General features: G+C 50.9%; 1 protein-coding gene across 5 annotated transcripts in view; it reads left to right on the top strand.

Moving 5' to 3' along the window:
- Positions 1-11,448: 11,448 nt before the first annotated feature.
- Positions 11,449-11,950, top strand: part of Rasa3 (RAS p21 protein activator 3) — a 92,046-nt gene continuing 91,544 nt past the window's right edge. For 3 of the 5 annotated variants that reach the window (XM_042697331.1, XM_042697333.1, XM_042697332.1), the window contains exon 1: positions 11,462-11,680. In XM_042697331.1, the coding sequence (XP_042553265.1) occupies positions 11,626-11,680 (55 nt within the window). In that variant the 5' untranslated portion in view covers positions 11,462-11,625. Of the gene's footprint in view, positions 11,681-11,950 lie in introns of all 5 variants that reach the window. The other 2 variants (XM_042697339.1, XM_042697338.1) reach the window with 2 other exon arrangements.

Here is an 11,950-nt window from a genome sequence, read left to right as displayed (position 1 = left end):
TTTCTTCATCCACCCAGCCACTGTGGGACATTTGGGATGTTTTCATAGCTTGGCTATTGTGACTACACCACCAATAAACATGTGCAAGAGTCTTTACTGTATGCTGACTTATAGTATTCTGGGTATGTGTCCAAGAGTGGTATGGCTGGATCATAGGGTAGTTCCATGTTTAGTTTTTTGTTTATTTTTTGCTAGTCCTGGGACTTGAACTCAGGGCCTGGGCACTGTTCTGTCCCTGGCCTCTTTGTACTCAAGGCTAGTGCTGTACCACTTGAGCCACAGCACCACTTCCAGTTTCTGAGTCTCAGGGAGACTGTTCTGCCCAGGCTGGCTTTGAACTGCAATCCTCAGATCTCAGCATCCTGAGTAAGTAGGATTACAGGCATGAGCCACCAGCGTCCAGCCCGTCTCTTTTCTTTTGCTAACTCCACTTTGGTAGTTGGAGTCTGGGATTTGCCTGCTTGTTTGAGGAAGCTTCAGCTACGAGGTGAATGGGTGAGCAAGCTGAGTTGCTCTTCTAAGGTAGGTAGGTGAAAGCAGTTGACTGGCTACTCCTATCCTGTGAAGCCTCATACCAGCTACCCAACCTCGAGACCGTAAGAAATGATGCTTTGTACTTTGTGACACTAGGTTGGTGGTGATTTGTGATGTCATCAGTAGAATAATTTTACTTCAAAGTTGGTGAATAAAGCCAACATTGTGCAGTGCACAAAGCCAGGCAGTGGGCAGAGCACATCACCGCACACACTGGGCCCAGGTGGCAGCCTCCAGGCCTGGTCTGGCAGGAAAGTCCATTGCAAGGGCGCTGTAAAAATGCCTGGGAGCTTGTCTGTCAGCAAGTGAATCTTCTTTGGAGCTGGGCAGCCCCCTCTACTTTCTTGTCTCCTCAGCTCTGTGCCTGAACCCTCCTGAAGTTTTAGAGAATAATCCTGAACATGTACTACATTAGGTCTCTAGATTGTCCTTATGGTTCTGTACCAAGGACCACAGGGGATTCTCTACAGGCAAGGCTGCTCCCTCCAGAGCCAGCAGGGAGGAGACTGTGTGCTGGCCTGGCCCTCAGCATGGAGACCCTCTCCCACTGCTACCTTCCATGGTCTTAATTCACTATATAGATTGGGTCCTGGCCACTTGGTCTTGCAACTGAGCTGCAAATACCCTCAATTGTGACTCTATACCAAAGACCTTAAGCCTTCTTTCTTTGCTTGACTTGTGTCCTCCTCCCCCTGTTTTCTTCTTTCCTTTCTTTTTCTTTCTCCTTTCCTCCTCTCCTTCCTCCCTCTTTCCTTTCTTTTTCTTTCTATCCTTCCCTCCCTCCCTCTTCATTTCTTTCTTCTTCCCTCTCTCCATCCCTCCTTCTTTCTTTTCTTTCTTCCTTTGGTCCTTCTTTTTTCTTTCTTTCCCCTTCCCTATCCCTCCCTCCCTCCCTCCCTTCCTTCCTTCCTTCCTTCCTTGTGGTACTGGGACTTGAATTCAGGAACTCACACTTGCTATGCAGGTGTTATACTGCTAAGCCAAGCATCTAGTTCCTTTTTGCACTTTTTTTGAGATAGCGTTTTGCTTCCACTCAAGCATACCTGGACTGCAATCTGCCTATTTGTGTTTTCCAGAAAGCTGGGATGGCAGTGTGTACCACCCTGTCTGGCCACTGGCTGAGAAGGGGTCTCTCATGCTGCCTAGGGCCAGCACTCCATCTCTCAGTACTGTCACTGTTACTGTTAGGCATTACCTATGGAACAGTTCCCAAGTATTTGAGAAGAAAACTAAGAAGGATCAACAGTCTGAATGGATGACTCTTTACTAATCTAACTAGAACTGAGATACAGCTAAAAGACAGCACTGTCTTTACTCCTTGAAGCTCGGAAAGTGGACACAAGTAATCAAATAACTGTGAAATAGAGCAGAAATTGACAAATGTTACCAAGAAGTACAGAGAAGAGGAACAGCAAGGAGGCCAGAGAAACAGGGCAAGAGGAGGCATAAAAACAGTCTCAAAAAAAAAAAAGCCTAGCATCCCTGCATGGAGGACAGTTAGAACAGAGTCAGGGCCCCCAGACCCTCAGAGGGCCAGTATGATGTCACCAAGCCCAGTTACCTCACCACTTCACGTTTATACCTTGATCCCTTCCTTCACAATGAGCCAGAACTTACCTAGCTATGATGATCCAGCTGAGGGTCTCATGGCCACAGGCTGGCCCAGAGCCCAGACATGGCTCAGCCCGTTGGCCCTCCAGTTGGGTGCGCTTCCACCTTCTCTCTGAGCTATGCCATCTGCTTGTATCTGTAGCTGACCATTGGCCAAGTAAGCCCTGCAGCCAGCCGGGGCAGGGAAAGCAGGCACATGCCAAGCAATCAGGCTAGGAGCTCGTGAGAGGCACTATTTGCTTTGATTCAAACTGAGAAAACACATGTAGAGAGCTGTGTTGGCGGTGGAATCAAGGCTTCAGTTACCTCCCCACTTCTGCCACAGGAAGGAAGTCAGCAGAGCCCAGGCCAGTGCTCCCCAGCTTTGGTGGGTGGCCTCTGGATTCCTGTGCCTACTGCAGAATGGCAAGCGGTAGTTCTCCCAAGGAGAGCACCGAGCTCCCGAGGCCGGGACTGGCTGCAATCCTGAGCAAGGGGAGCAGGAGGATGAGGTCGTGTAAGTGGGCCTGAATGTGGGAGCAACTGTTGTGGAGAGCTAGGCTCAGAGCCCCATGTTGCTTTTATAGTGATTGGAATTGGTGAAGAGAGAAAAATTCTAATCCCGCTGTGAAACACATTTTTCAAGGGGTGAGGACTCTGCAGGTGAGCAACATGTTCTTCCCCAGTGGACAAGTCTGAAGGGAGACCATCAAGGACAGGGTACTCCTCTTCCTCGTCTGTCCTTACTCTCATCTCTTCCCTCTCCTCAAATTTTTATGGGTGAATTATAACGGAGTGAACAAAAAGTATTTTATATACATATATGAAAACATTAAAATCGATTACAATTACTCTTTAAAAGGGGGGAAGGGGCTGGGTGTCGGTGGCTCATGCCTGTCATCCTAGCTACTCAGGAGGCTGAGATCTGAGGATCATGGTTTAAAGCCAGCCTGGGCAGAAAACTCTGTGAGACTCTTAGCTCCAATAAACCACTAGAACAACGGAAGTGGCACTGTGGTTCAAGTGGTAGAGCACTTGCCTTGAGCTGAAGAGCTCAGGGACAGCGCCCAGGCCCAGAGTTCAAGCCTCATGACTGACCAAAAAAAAAAAAAGAGTAATAGAGGTAAATTTGATCAAAGTATATCATATACATATTTGGAAATAAGAATGAAACCTGTTTGCACAACTAATATATGCGAATAAATGTTTAAAAAGCCCCGAAAGCACAAGTACAAAGTTATATCAACTATTTGGGACAGAGAGCAAGCTGCTGGCCCTGATCTCTGAGGGCTGGCTGGCTATGCTTCCACCTAGCTCTCCAGGGGAGCCTGGCCTGGTCTCCGCAGGGCAAACCAGCTCCAGGGAAGCCCACAGGACCTGCCCTCCTCACATCCAGCCTCAAGATGGAACGAGAGGGCCTGTTCCTGCTCTAGAGCCCCAAGAGGCCCAACCCGTACACCCAGGGTGCTCCCCAGCCTGCCCCCAGCCGCTCCTTGGTGGGGTAAAGTGGGGGCTAACGTCAATGCGTCTTGACCATCTGCACTGCAGCATGCTTAGCCATGGGACTCCAAGGCCAGTGGGGCTCGAGGAGGTGGGGAGCAGAGAGATGACCACAGCCATTCCATGTGTCACCTTCACACACCAAAGAAGCGGTACCCTCGAGGGTAAGTCAAATAATGTTATGACTTCTGAAAACATACACCATTTAATTTAAATAACTGACCTTTGGGCAATCACGATCCAGGCTCGTGAGCCAGCACCTCTGGCATACCACTGGCTCCCAGTTGAACTGAAGGTCCTGAAATAAAGTTTTTAACATTTCATAAACCAGATTCATGTGAGTCTAGAATAAAATTAAAATATTAGGTTGTGTCGTGGTTACTAAGGATACAATAGTTGAATGTAACACTGTGTGTGTGTGTGTGTGTGTGTGTTGTGTTGTGTGGCTATGATCTAAATGCATTTAGCTTGTGATCTTTCCTCAAATCAATGCTGTCAGCTATTTTCTACCCAGGGCAGGAGGCCTAGTGTCCAAAGTCTCAGAAAGAAGAGTATGACTTGATGTTAAAGGCAGAGAGGAAGAGAAAGAGAATGGAGAGGAAAAGGGAGAGAAGAAGGGTAGAACAGAGAGAGACAAAAGAGGAGGAAAAGGGAGAGGGGAGAGAAAGATAGATAGATAGATAGATAGATAGATAGATAGATAGAGAGAGAGAGAGAGAGAGAGAGAGAGAGGCAACATGGGGCCTGGCTAGGAGGAGCCCCTGGCCCAGAACTGTTTCCATGGGGGTCCCCATTTTTCTGGTCAGACCCTCAGGGCTGGGGCAGCAGGTGCCCACAGACCTGGTGGTTTCTCCTGACCTCAGCCTTCCTCCCTGACATAGAGGTGCAGCTCTCACCTTGGGCTCTGCCCTGTAAGGTGAGTAAACACGAGACCCACCCTTCCTGTTGGGAGTTTTGGTTTCCTCCTGAGAGGCCTTGGTCTTTGGGCCATCAGTGAGCATCTCCACATGTCCTTGGCTCTTGAACATTTTGTTTTGACACAAGCATGGGTACATATGCAGTTTTAACCAGTGAAACAGACCCCAGTCCCTCTTCTCTCAAGGGTAACACCATGCAAAACACTGCCAGAATTCACCAGGCCTTTGAGATGTGAGTGTGTATGAGCATGTGTGCACTAGACCTGAGCCGTTTCACCACATATATAGATCAGGTGGAGATGCAGGGTATTTCCATCCCTCCAGGTCCCACCTGCCCCTTTTTGCAGCCGCAGCTCCATTCCCTGCCCCTGTCAGTCACTCCTGCTTCAGTCAGGGTCATTGTGAGTTGTCCCCATACTGTGAGTGTCCTGCTAAGCAGTGTTTTTCTCTGTCTGCTCAAACATCCACCTGCTGCAGGAGCCATCCAAGGTCATTTCCAGTTGAGCCATTTTTGCAATGGTGCGATGACCTCACTGTGTGTACATATGTCTTTGAAGGGCATCTCCTCTCTGCAGAGGGAGGAACAGACTGTGGGAAGGGCTTGGGCATGAGGGTGTAAGGGCTTCTCCAGTCAACGTTCCTCTGTCTCAGGAGCACAGGGAGGCTGAGGAGAGGCAGCCAGACTCTCTTAGAACAGAACCTTCACCGTGCTTGGAGGAGGTTGAACCTGGAAAAGATGCCAGCTTCCTGGGCATGGTACAGCTCTGGAGACAGGATGGCTGTGGGTGTTTCACCATCTTCTCCCATGACCAGGTATGAGATCTACAAACCTACCTGTGCTCAGCACAATGGGCACCATCAGGAGGATGAGAGGGGAGAGATACCCTGGCTCTCAGGAAAGGAAATGGTATTGTTACTTTGCTAAAGCTCCAGCAAGTGTCCGCTTCTCATTAGCCACAACTGGTCCAGGGACTCAGCACACACTAAGGACCAGCATCAGCCACAACCAGAAGACCTACCTTAGGACAGATTCAGGGTAGTCTCGGAGGGGAGTGGTATTTACTCCACATTATTGCAAAGAAGAAAAGATAATTTATGTGTTGTGCACAGATTGAATGAACTGAAGGCAATGTCTATCATCCATTCTTCACACCCACAAGTTGTTCCTTTGTCAGTGCAGTGGAATTTATTAACGCCCACACAGTGCCAGCTTTAGGCAAGGCACACACCTGGAAACTTTTGTCCATTCTGTTGCTTAACACTGAGGACACCAAAGGTGGAAAATGTCCTCCACACTCCATCCTCCAATGATCCTGAAGCCAGGAGGAGTGGCTGAGGAGGAGGCGGTGGCGCCCAGGCCTGGATGTGATACAACCGATGATGATGTCCTCATCTCCTCAAAGCCAGTGTCTTTGAGAACACATGCCTTTGGTTCCTCACAGCGAGTGGCTGCTGGGGCTACATCTGAAGTTTTCCCTTTGTGCACTGTGGTGCTCCACTGTAGTCCACTCAGTTACCCTGGAGAGGAGCTCTGCAGCCCAGGGCCACTGTGTCAGAGAGCAGGTATGAGGACATACCATGCTGGGCCACTCCCAGCTGGCAGGTTATAGATATAACTACATGCCTAGTAGAGGCTTTCTAAATGAGATGAGTTGTCAAAAAGGAAAATAGTACAAACCTATTGAACCTTGAAAGAAACAGAAGAAATAAAAATATTAGTACTGCAGTGGTGGGCACACGATTTTGCCTCCTTAAAGTAGTTTATACTGTATGGTGGGTCCCTGAATCTAAGGTTTTACCAAACGAGATGCTTGTACTGGCCTTTACAATATCCAACTGTATTTAGAAGTAGTTTGAGACTTGTTGCATTTTTCATTGTGTTTCCAGCACCTGGTTCCTTGGACTGGATGTGTTTGCAGTCAGCCCAGAGCTTCCTACAGCTCAAGGGTTCTCATGTTCCTTTGAGCAATGCGGAATTCTGTCAGTAAATTCCTGTCCCCTGGTCTTTTTAAAACTCAGAAATAATTTCATGACGAGTTTAGATGAAAAAAGGCATACCTCCCTGACATTGTTGAGGAGGCAAAGCCTCAGGATCGAATTAATTGTTCCACTCAGCAATTTTGAGGTTTCAAAAACATTTGGACAATTGACTGATCCTCATCATTTAAGAAATTAACTTCAAAAACCAAAAATGAAACCTCCATTTGGTAAAAAACCAAATGATGATCCTGTGAGAACCTGCTCACATCCTCATAATCAGCAAGATGGCCCTGCTGTCCATACGCACAGCCCTCCAAACAGCTGGGTCTCTTCCGTCGGCTTGCCTGCTGGGGGCTGGGGTGCTCAGAGGTTCTCTGGTTAAGCTGTGGGGGACTCTGTTAGCAAGGACAAGCCTGGCCACACTGGTGACAGGCAGGTTTCATTGATTTACACAAAGAAGCTCATTTCTCACTTGCAGAGACACCTGTAGTTTCAGCGCCCTTGGGGAGCTGGTGGCCATGTGGTGACCAGGAATCTAGGCTGCCACTTTCTTTGCATTTCAGAATGAGGTTCCTCCATGTGTACATCTTGGTATAGCTGTGAGGAAGTGGGAAATATGCCTTTGTATTCCCCCGAGGACAAGGGCAAACTGCTTATAGCACCTCCAGGTGCTGCAGTAGACAGTCATAAGGTCTCCTTTCTACTGGATGCCCAGCCTCTGGGCAAGGTGTCTGTGATGTAGACCTCTCACCCTCATCTTCCAGCTGGCCCAACAGCTGTCAGCTGGGAAGGAATGTCCAGTGGCACACTGCTTATGTATGTCTCTATTCTCTGTCTACGTCCCTGAGCCTCTCAAGCTACTAGGAAACAGGCTTCCTTGTCTTGTTTCTACCCTTTCATGAAATAATGTAACAAACCAAGACATTTATTTAGCAAGAAGCCACTGAGCATTATTTTCCAATGCTCTAATGTCATTACAGATTGAAAGTACTTTGTAATGAACATACCTTTAAAAATAATTCTCTAAAACATGGTGTTGCTGTTAGCCAAAAACTCTTTAAAAAACTGACTTACTTCCTTTTATTCGACAAAGTGGCTTGTATAAGGTACCTTATCTCTACATTTCCTTTTCAACTTCAACTTGAGTATTAGAAAGCTTATCACTGAGCTTTATGATCATTACTATAGCCATTCTCAACTGAGATGGTTCTCCCCACAAGTTCTTTAATTTTTTATTTTATAAAAAGTATATTTTTTGTAAAACTTATTCTTTCATATACTGGTTATTTATTTTATGTTTCCTCAAATCCTTGAAAGCAGGCCAATCATATATTAATAACAAATGATCTAGTAATGTTGTTTGGGCAAGAAATATCTACTTGATAGATTAATACCTCTCAAGAAACATTTTTGGGGGGCTGGGAAGGTGGCTCAGTGGTAGAGCACTTGCCTTGCATGCTCAAGGCCCTGGGTTCGATTCCTCAGCACCATATAAGCAAAAAGAAAAAAGCCGGAAGTGGCACTGTGGCTCAAGTGGTAGAGCACTAGCCTTGAGCTGAAGAGCTGAGGGACAGCGCCCAGGCACAGAGTTCAGGCCCCACGACCGGACCCAAAAAAAAAAAGAAACATTTTTGGGAGGGTGTAGGAGATTATATCAAAGAGCAAAAAGTAACTGAGCTATGAATAAAGAAATTATAGGATTTCTGTACTGAGTCATCACCATTTCCTCTAGCTCTTTGCTATTTTCCTAGTGTTCACATCACATCTCTAAAAGAAGTCATCAGTAGAGGTCCCTGTGGGACCCTGGGCTTGTGCTTCTTGGGCATTGATGCTTCAAAAGAAAAAGGAGGTTTATGACAGAACAATCACCCCAAACCCTGTTTAGTAAAGCACAGAAGACCGAGAGCAGGAGCACATGGAGAGACATGCTGCCTGGTGTTCTGGCCACCTGCTCGCTCTTCTCAGTACTGGAATGCAGATAGCCCCAGGTCTGGGGGCAAGCACGCACCAGCTTAACAAGTGTATGATGAGCACAGAATAGTCCTTCAGGTGCAAGTGCTCTGCTGCTGGGGAGATTGTAGGCCTTAGCTATTGGCAAGGCCAGACAGAGATGCTCTGGTCCAAAGTGGCAGAAATCCTGGGGCTCAGACGGTGTGGTACATCATGTCCCAATCCTGCTCACATCAGATCCTGCCAGTACCATCTACAGCCTAGGATAGGTAGCAGCTGGGCCTGCCAACATTCTCAGTGGCTATCTCAGAACCAAGTTCATAATGGCTATGGAATAGCCTGAAGGCTGGGAGTCCTCTGCCAGGGCCAGACTATGCAGAGGTTGTTGGCTGAATGGTGTGCATCTGCCCACATCAAGTAGCTGAACATTTCATGATTCCCGGGGGTCAGCCTGCATTTCTGATACAGTGCCACACATGTCCATCCATCCAGAGATCACTCACTCCACGCATCAGGCTATGTGTATTGGAATGGCTCACTCTATAAGTGGGACAGGGATCATAACTTTTGGGGAACAATTGTCTTTAATCTCCTGATGTCTACATATGATTTCCTTTGATTTTATACATTCAACTCAAGTAAGTCTTATTGGCTGTCTCCCTACCTTGTTCCTGGAAGCACCTCATTCAAGAATCCATTTCTGTGACTCATTTTAGTTAGGATCTTTCTGGCTGCTCTGTCTTCAGCCTAGCTGCTGACGGTTTACCATCACCTGGCCTCTCTCAGTGCATGGTCTGACTGTCCTTGCTGCTCTCAGAGGGCCCAGTTCTGTAACAGTATCTCTCCTTCAGCTCAGTCCTACCATGGACAGCCACCCTGAGCATATCCCTGTCACCTTGTTATAGGAATGTCTTGTCGGACCTGGGTTATAATCTCACAAGCCTATTCCTCCTCTTGCATGCCACTACTCTGAGTAATGTGACACCTTTTGTTGTCCTCCATGGTAATTTGGTTCTATTACTTCTGATTTGGGGAGACTACTTTTCAAAAGCCTCACAAGTTCATCTTAGCAGCTAGGTGCTACGTCTTGTGCATGTCAAGGACTACTTGCCTGGTGGACTCTGCCTGACACCATTCAGATGTAGTTTAGATCTAGCCTTGTCCCCAGCTTCTGCTGCCTGTGCTCCCTGCCCTAAAGCTCTGTTGGCTCTTCCCTAACCTGCCCTGCTCCAGCTGGATGCTGCTGGTCCAGTACAGTGGGGACTGCTGATGGACTACTGGAATGTCCATGTTGTTTTGCAGAGGTGTGGGTGCTTTCAACACAGATCATACGCCTGTACAGGAGCAGTAGGACCTCTGACACCCAGCTGATCTGGAGGAATCTGGCATGTAGGAATTTTGAGTGCATGAATCCAGTGTCTCCTCTTCTTGAAATCAGAGTCTACCTGGGATGACACAGCTCTGCTACTTTCCTGGTGGATCATGTCCAGTTTGGTGTGTGTGTGTGTGTGTGTAGCTCTGCTACTTTCCTGGCGGATCATGTCCAGTGTGTGTGTGTGTGTGTGTGTGTGTGTTCCCTGTCTGCAGAATGTGGCAATGTCTTCATATGGTATGAAGGTTTCTTCATTATCTTTCCCTCCATAAGGCAAGGCCACTGGTCATGCAGTCCCTATTTTCCCAATCTTCCTAATGCCAGTTTGTTTCCTTCCTGGCTCATAGCTGTGGTACAACAGACGTGCCCATGCCCCTTGGCAGGGATGGGTCCTCAAGGCCAAGCAAGGCTGAGAGGAGCCCCACTTACCGCCTGGGGCCCACCAGGGCTCCACTTTCCTGAAGATGGTTTCCCAGAAGCAGGCTGACAGAGATCTGTGTGAGGAATTGGTATGGAAATGCCCCATAAGAGAAGGGAAGGAGCAGACAGGAGCAGCCCCTCTTTGGAAGCTCGGGGACCAGCCCTGCATTCTAGGGATTTAATACTTAAAAAAATTTTTTTTTCCTCTTGACCCCATTTGTTAGAAAGTCTCTCAATAGAGAGGTTCTGGATGACACACCACATGTCACTCCAGAGGGTGCAGGGACTTCCAGCAAACACTGTACAGGCAGGCCCTGCAGCAATCAGGTCGGGAGGCCAGGACGGCCGGGGCAGCCAGGGAGGCCAGGGCATCCAGGGCGGCCAAGAGGCTGGGGGGAGAGGGAGTGCTGGGGCGGCCAGGGTGGCCAAGAGGCCAGGTCGGCCGGCCTGAAAGGAGGCTAGGGAGGCCAGGTCGGCCGGCCTGAAAGGAGGCCAGGGCGGCCAGGGAGGCCAGGGTGGCCGGGAGGCCAGGGCGGCCAGCAGGCCAGGGCGGCCGGCCTGAAAGGAGGCCAGGGTGGCCGGAGGCCCGCGACGGAAAGCCGAGGACGGGTTGGTAGACCTGCGGCGCGGGGTCCAAACAGACCCGGCTTCCCGGTGGCTGGCTGTGTCACGTCCGGACTCCCGGGCGGCCGCAGGTAGATTACCTCCGGGGCTCTGGGGTCTCCACGCTGGGTTCTCCCAGTCTAGGGTTTCAACGTTAATTAACCTCTCACTCCCAGCGTCGGAAGCCTGCGGCGTGGGCACCTTATCGGCAGCAACCGCTCTGGTGAGGGAACAGACCCCTAAGGGCTCCAGCTCGGCGGGAGGCAGCTCCCGTGTCCCCGCACCTCGCGCGCAAGGGACTCCCGCGCGTACCGGAGGTGCCGCTCTCCAGCTCGCCGCGGTCCGTCCTTCCGATCCCGCCTCCGGGCCAGACTCCGCCCCCTCGAAGGATCGGCCAATGGAAAGCTGGGCCTGGGCTGTGGGCGGAACTATCGCGCTCACGTCCCTTTCTGCATCTCAACCAATGGGAAGCGGGATCCTGGAAGAGGGCGGAGCCTCTGGCTTCCCAGACCAATAAGAGGGCGCGAGGGCGGTGCCGGCGGGCGGGGTCGGCCGGCGGGCGGGCGCGGCTGTCGGAGCGCGGGGACTCACGACGCCGCTCCTCGGCTGCGCCGTCTGGACCTGCGGCTCGGTCTCGGTCGGCTCCGCCTCGCTGGCTTCCCCTGAGCGCCCCAGCCGCGGCCGCCCCTGCCCGCCGCGGCCGCGCTGTCCCGGGGCCCGGCGCGCTTCGGCGAGGGTCGGCGTGCTCCCTCGGGCAGCATGGCGGTGGAGGAAGAGGGGCTCCGGGTCTTCCAGAGCGTGCGGATCAAGATCGGTGAGCGCGGCGGGCGGCGGGTAGCGGGCGGCGGGCTGCCGGCGGCCCTCCAGGGTCTCCCCGCCCGCGGCTCGGGTCCTGCGCGGCCAGCGCGGCCCGAGGCCGGCGTCTCGAAGGCGCCCTCGTCCCGGGGACCGGCGGCTCCGCGGGACCGGCTCCGCGTCCTCCCGGGCCCACCGGAGCGGGCCCGGGTCGGGGCGCGGCGGCGGAGGTGGGCCCGCAGCTGGGCGCCTGGGCCGCGGCGTGCATGAGCGCGCGACGCGGGCCTGC

The sequence above is a fragment of the Dipodomys spectabilis genome, unplaced genomic scaffold, assembly GCF_019054845.1.
Source record: "Dipodomys spectabilis isolate Male_0828 unplaced genomic scaffold, ASM1905484v1 ptg000215l, whole genome shotgun sequence".
NCBI lineage: Eukaryota > Metazoa > Chordata > Mammalia > Rodentia > Heteromyidae > Dipodomys > Dipodomys spectabilis.
The sequence above is the reverse complement of the archived record's forward strand: the minus strand, read 5'-3'. Positions and strand labels throughout refer to the sequence as shown.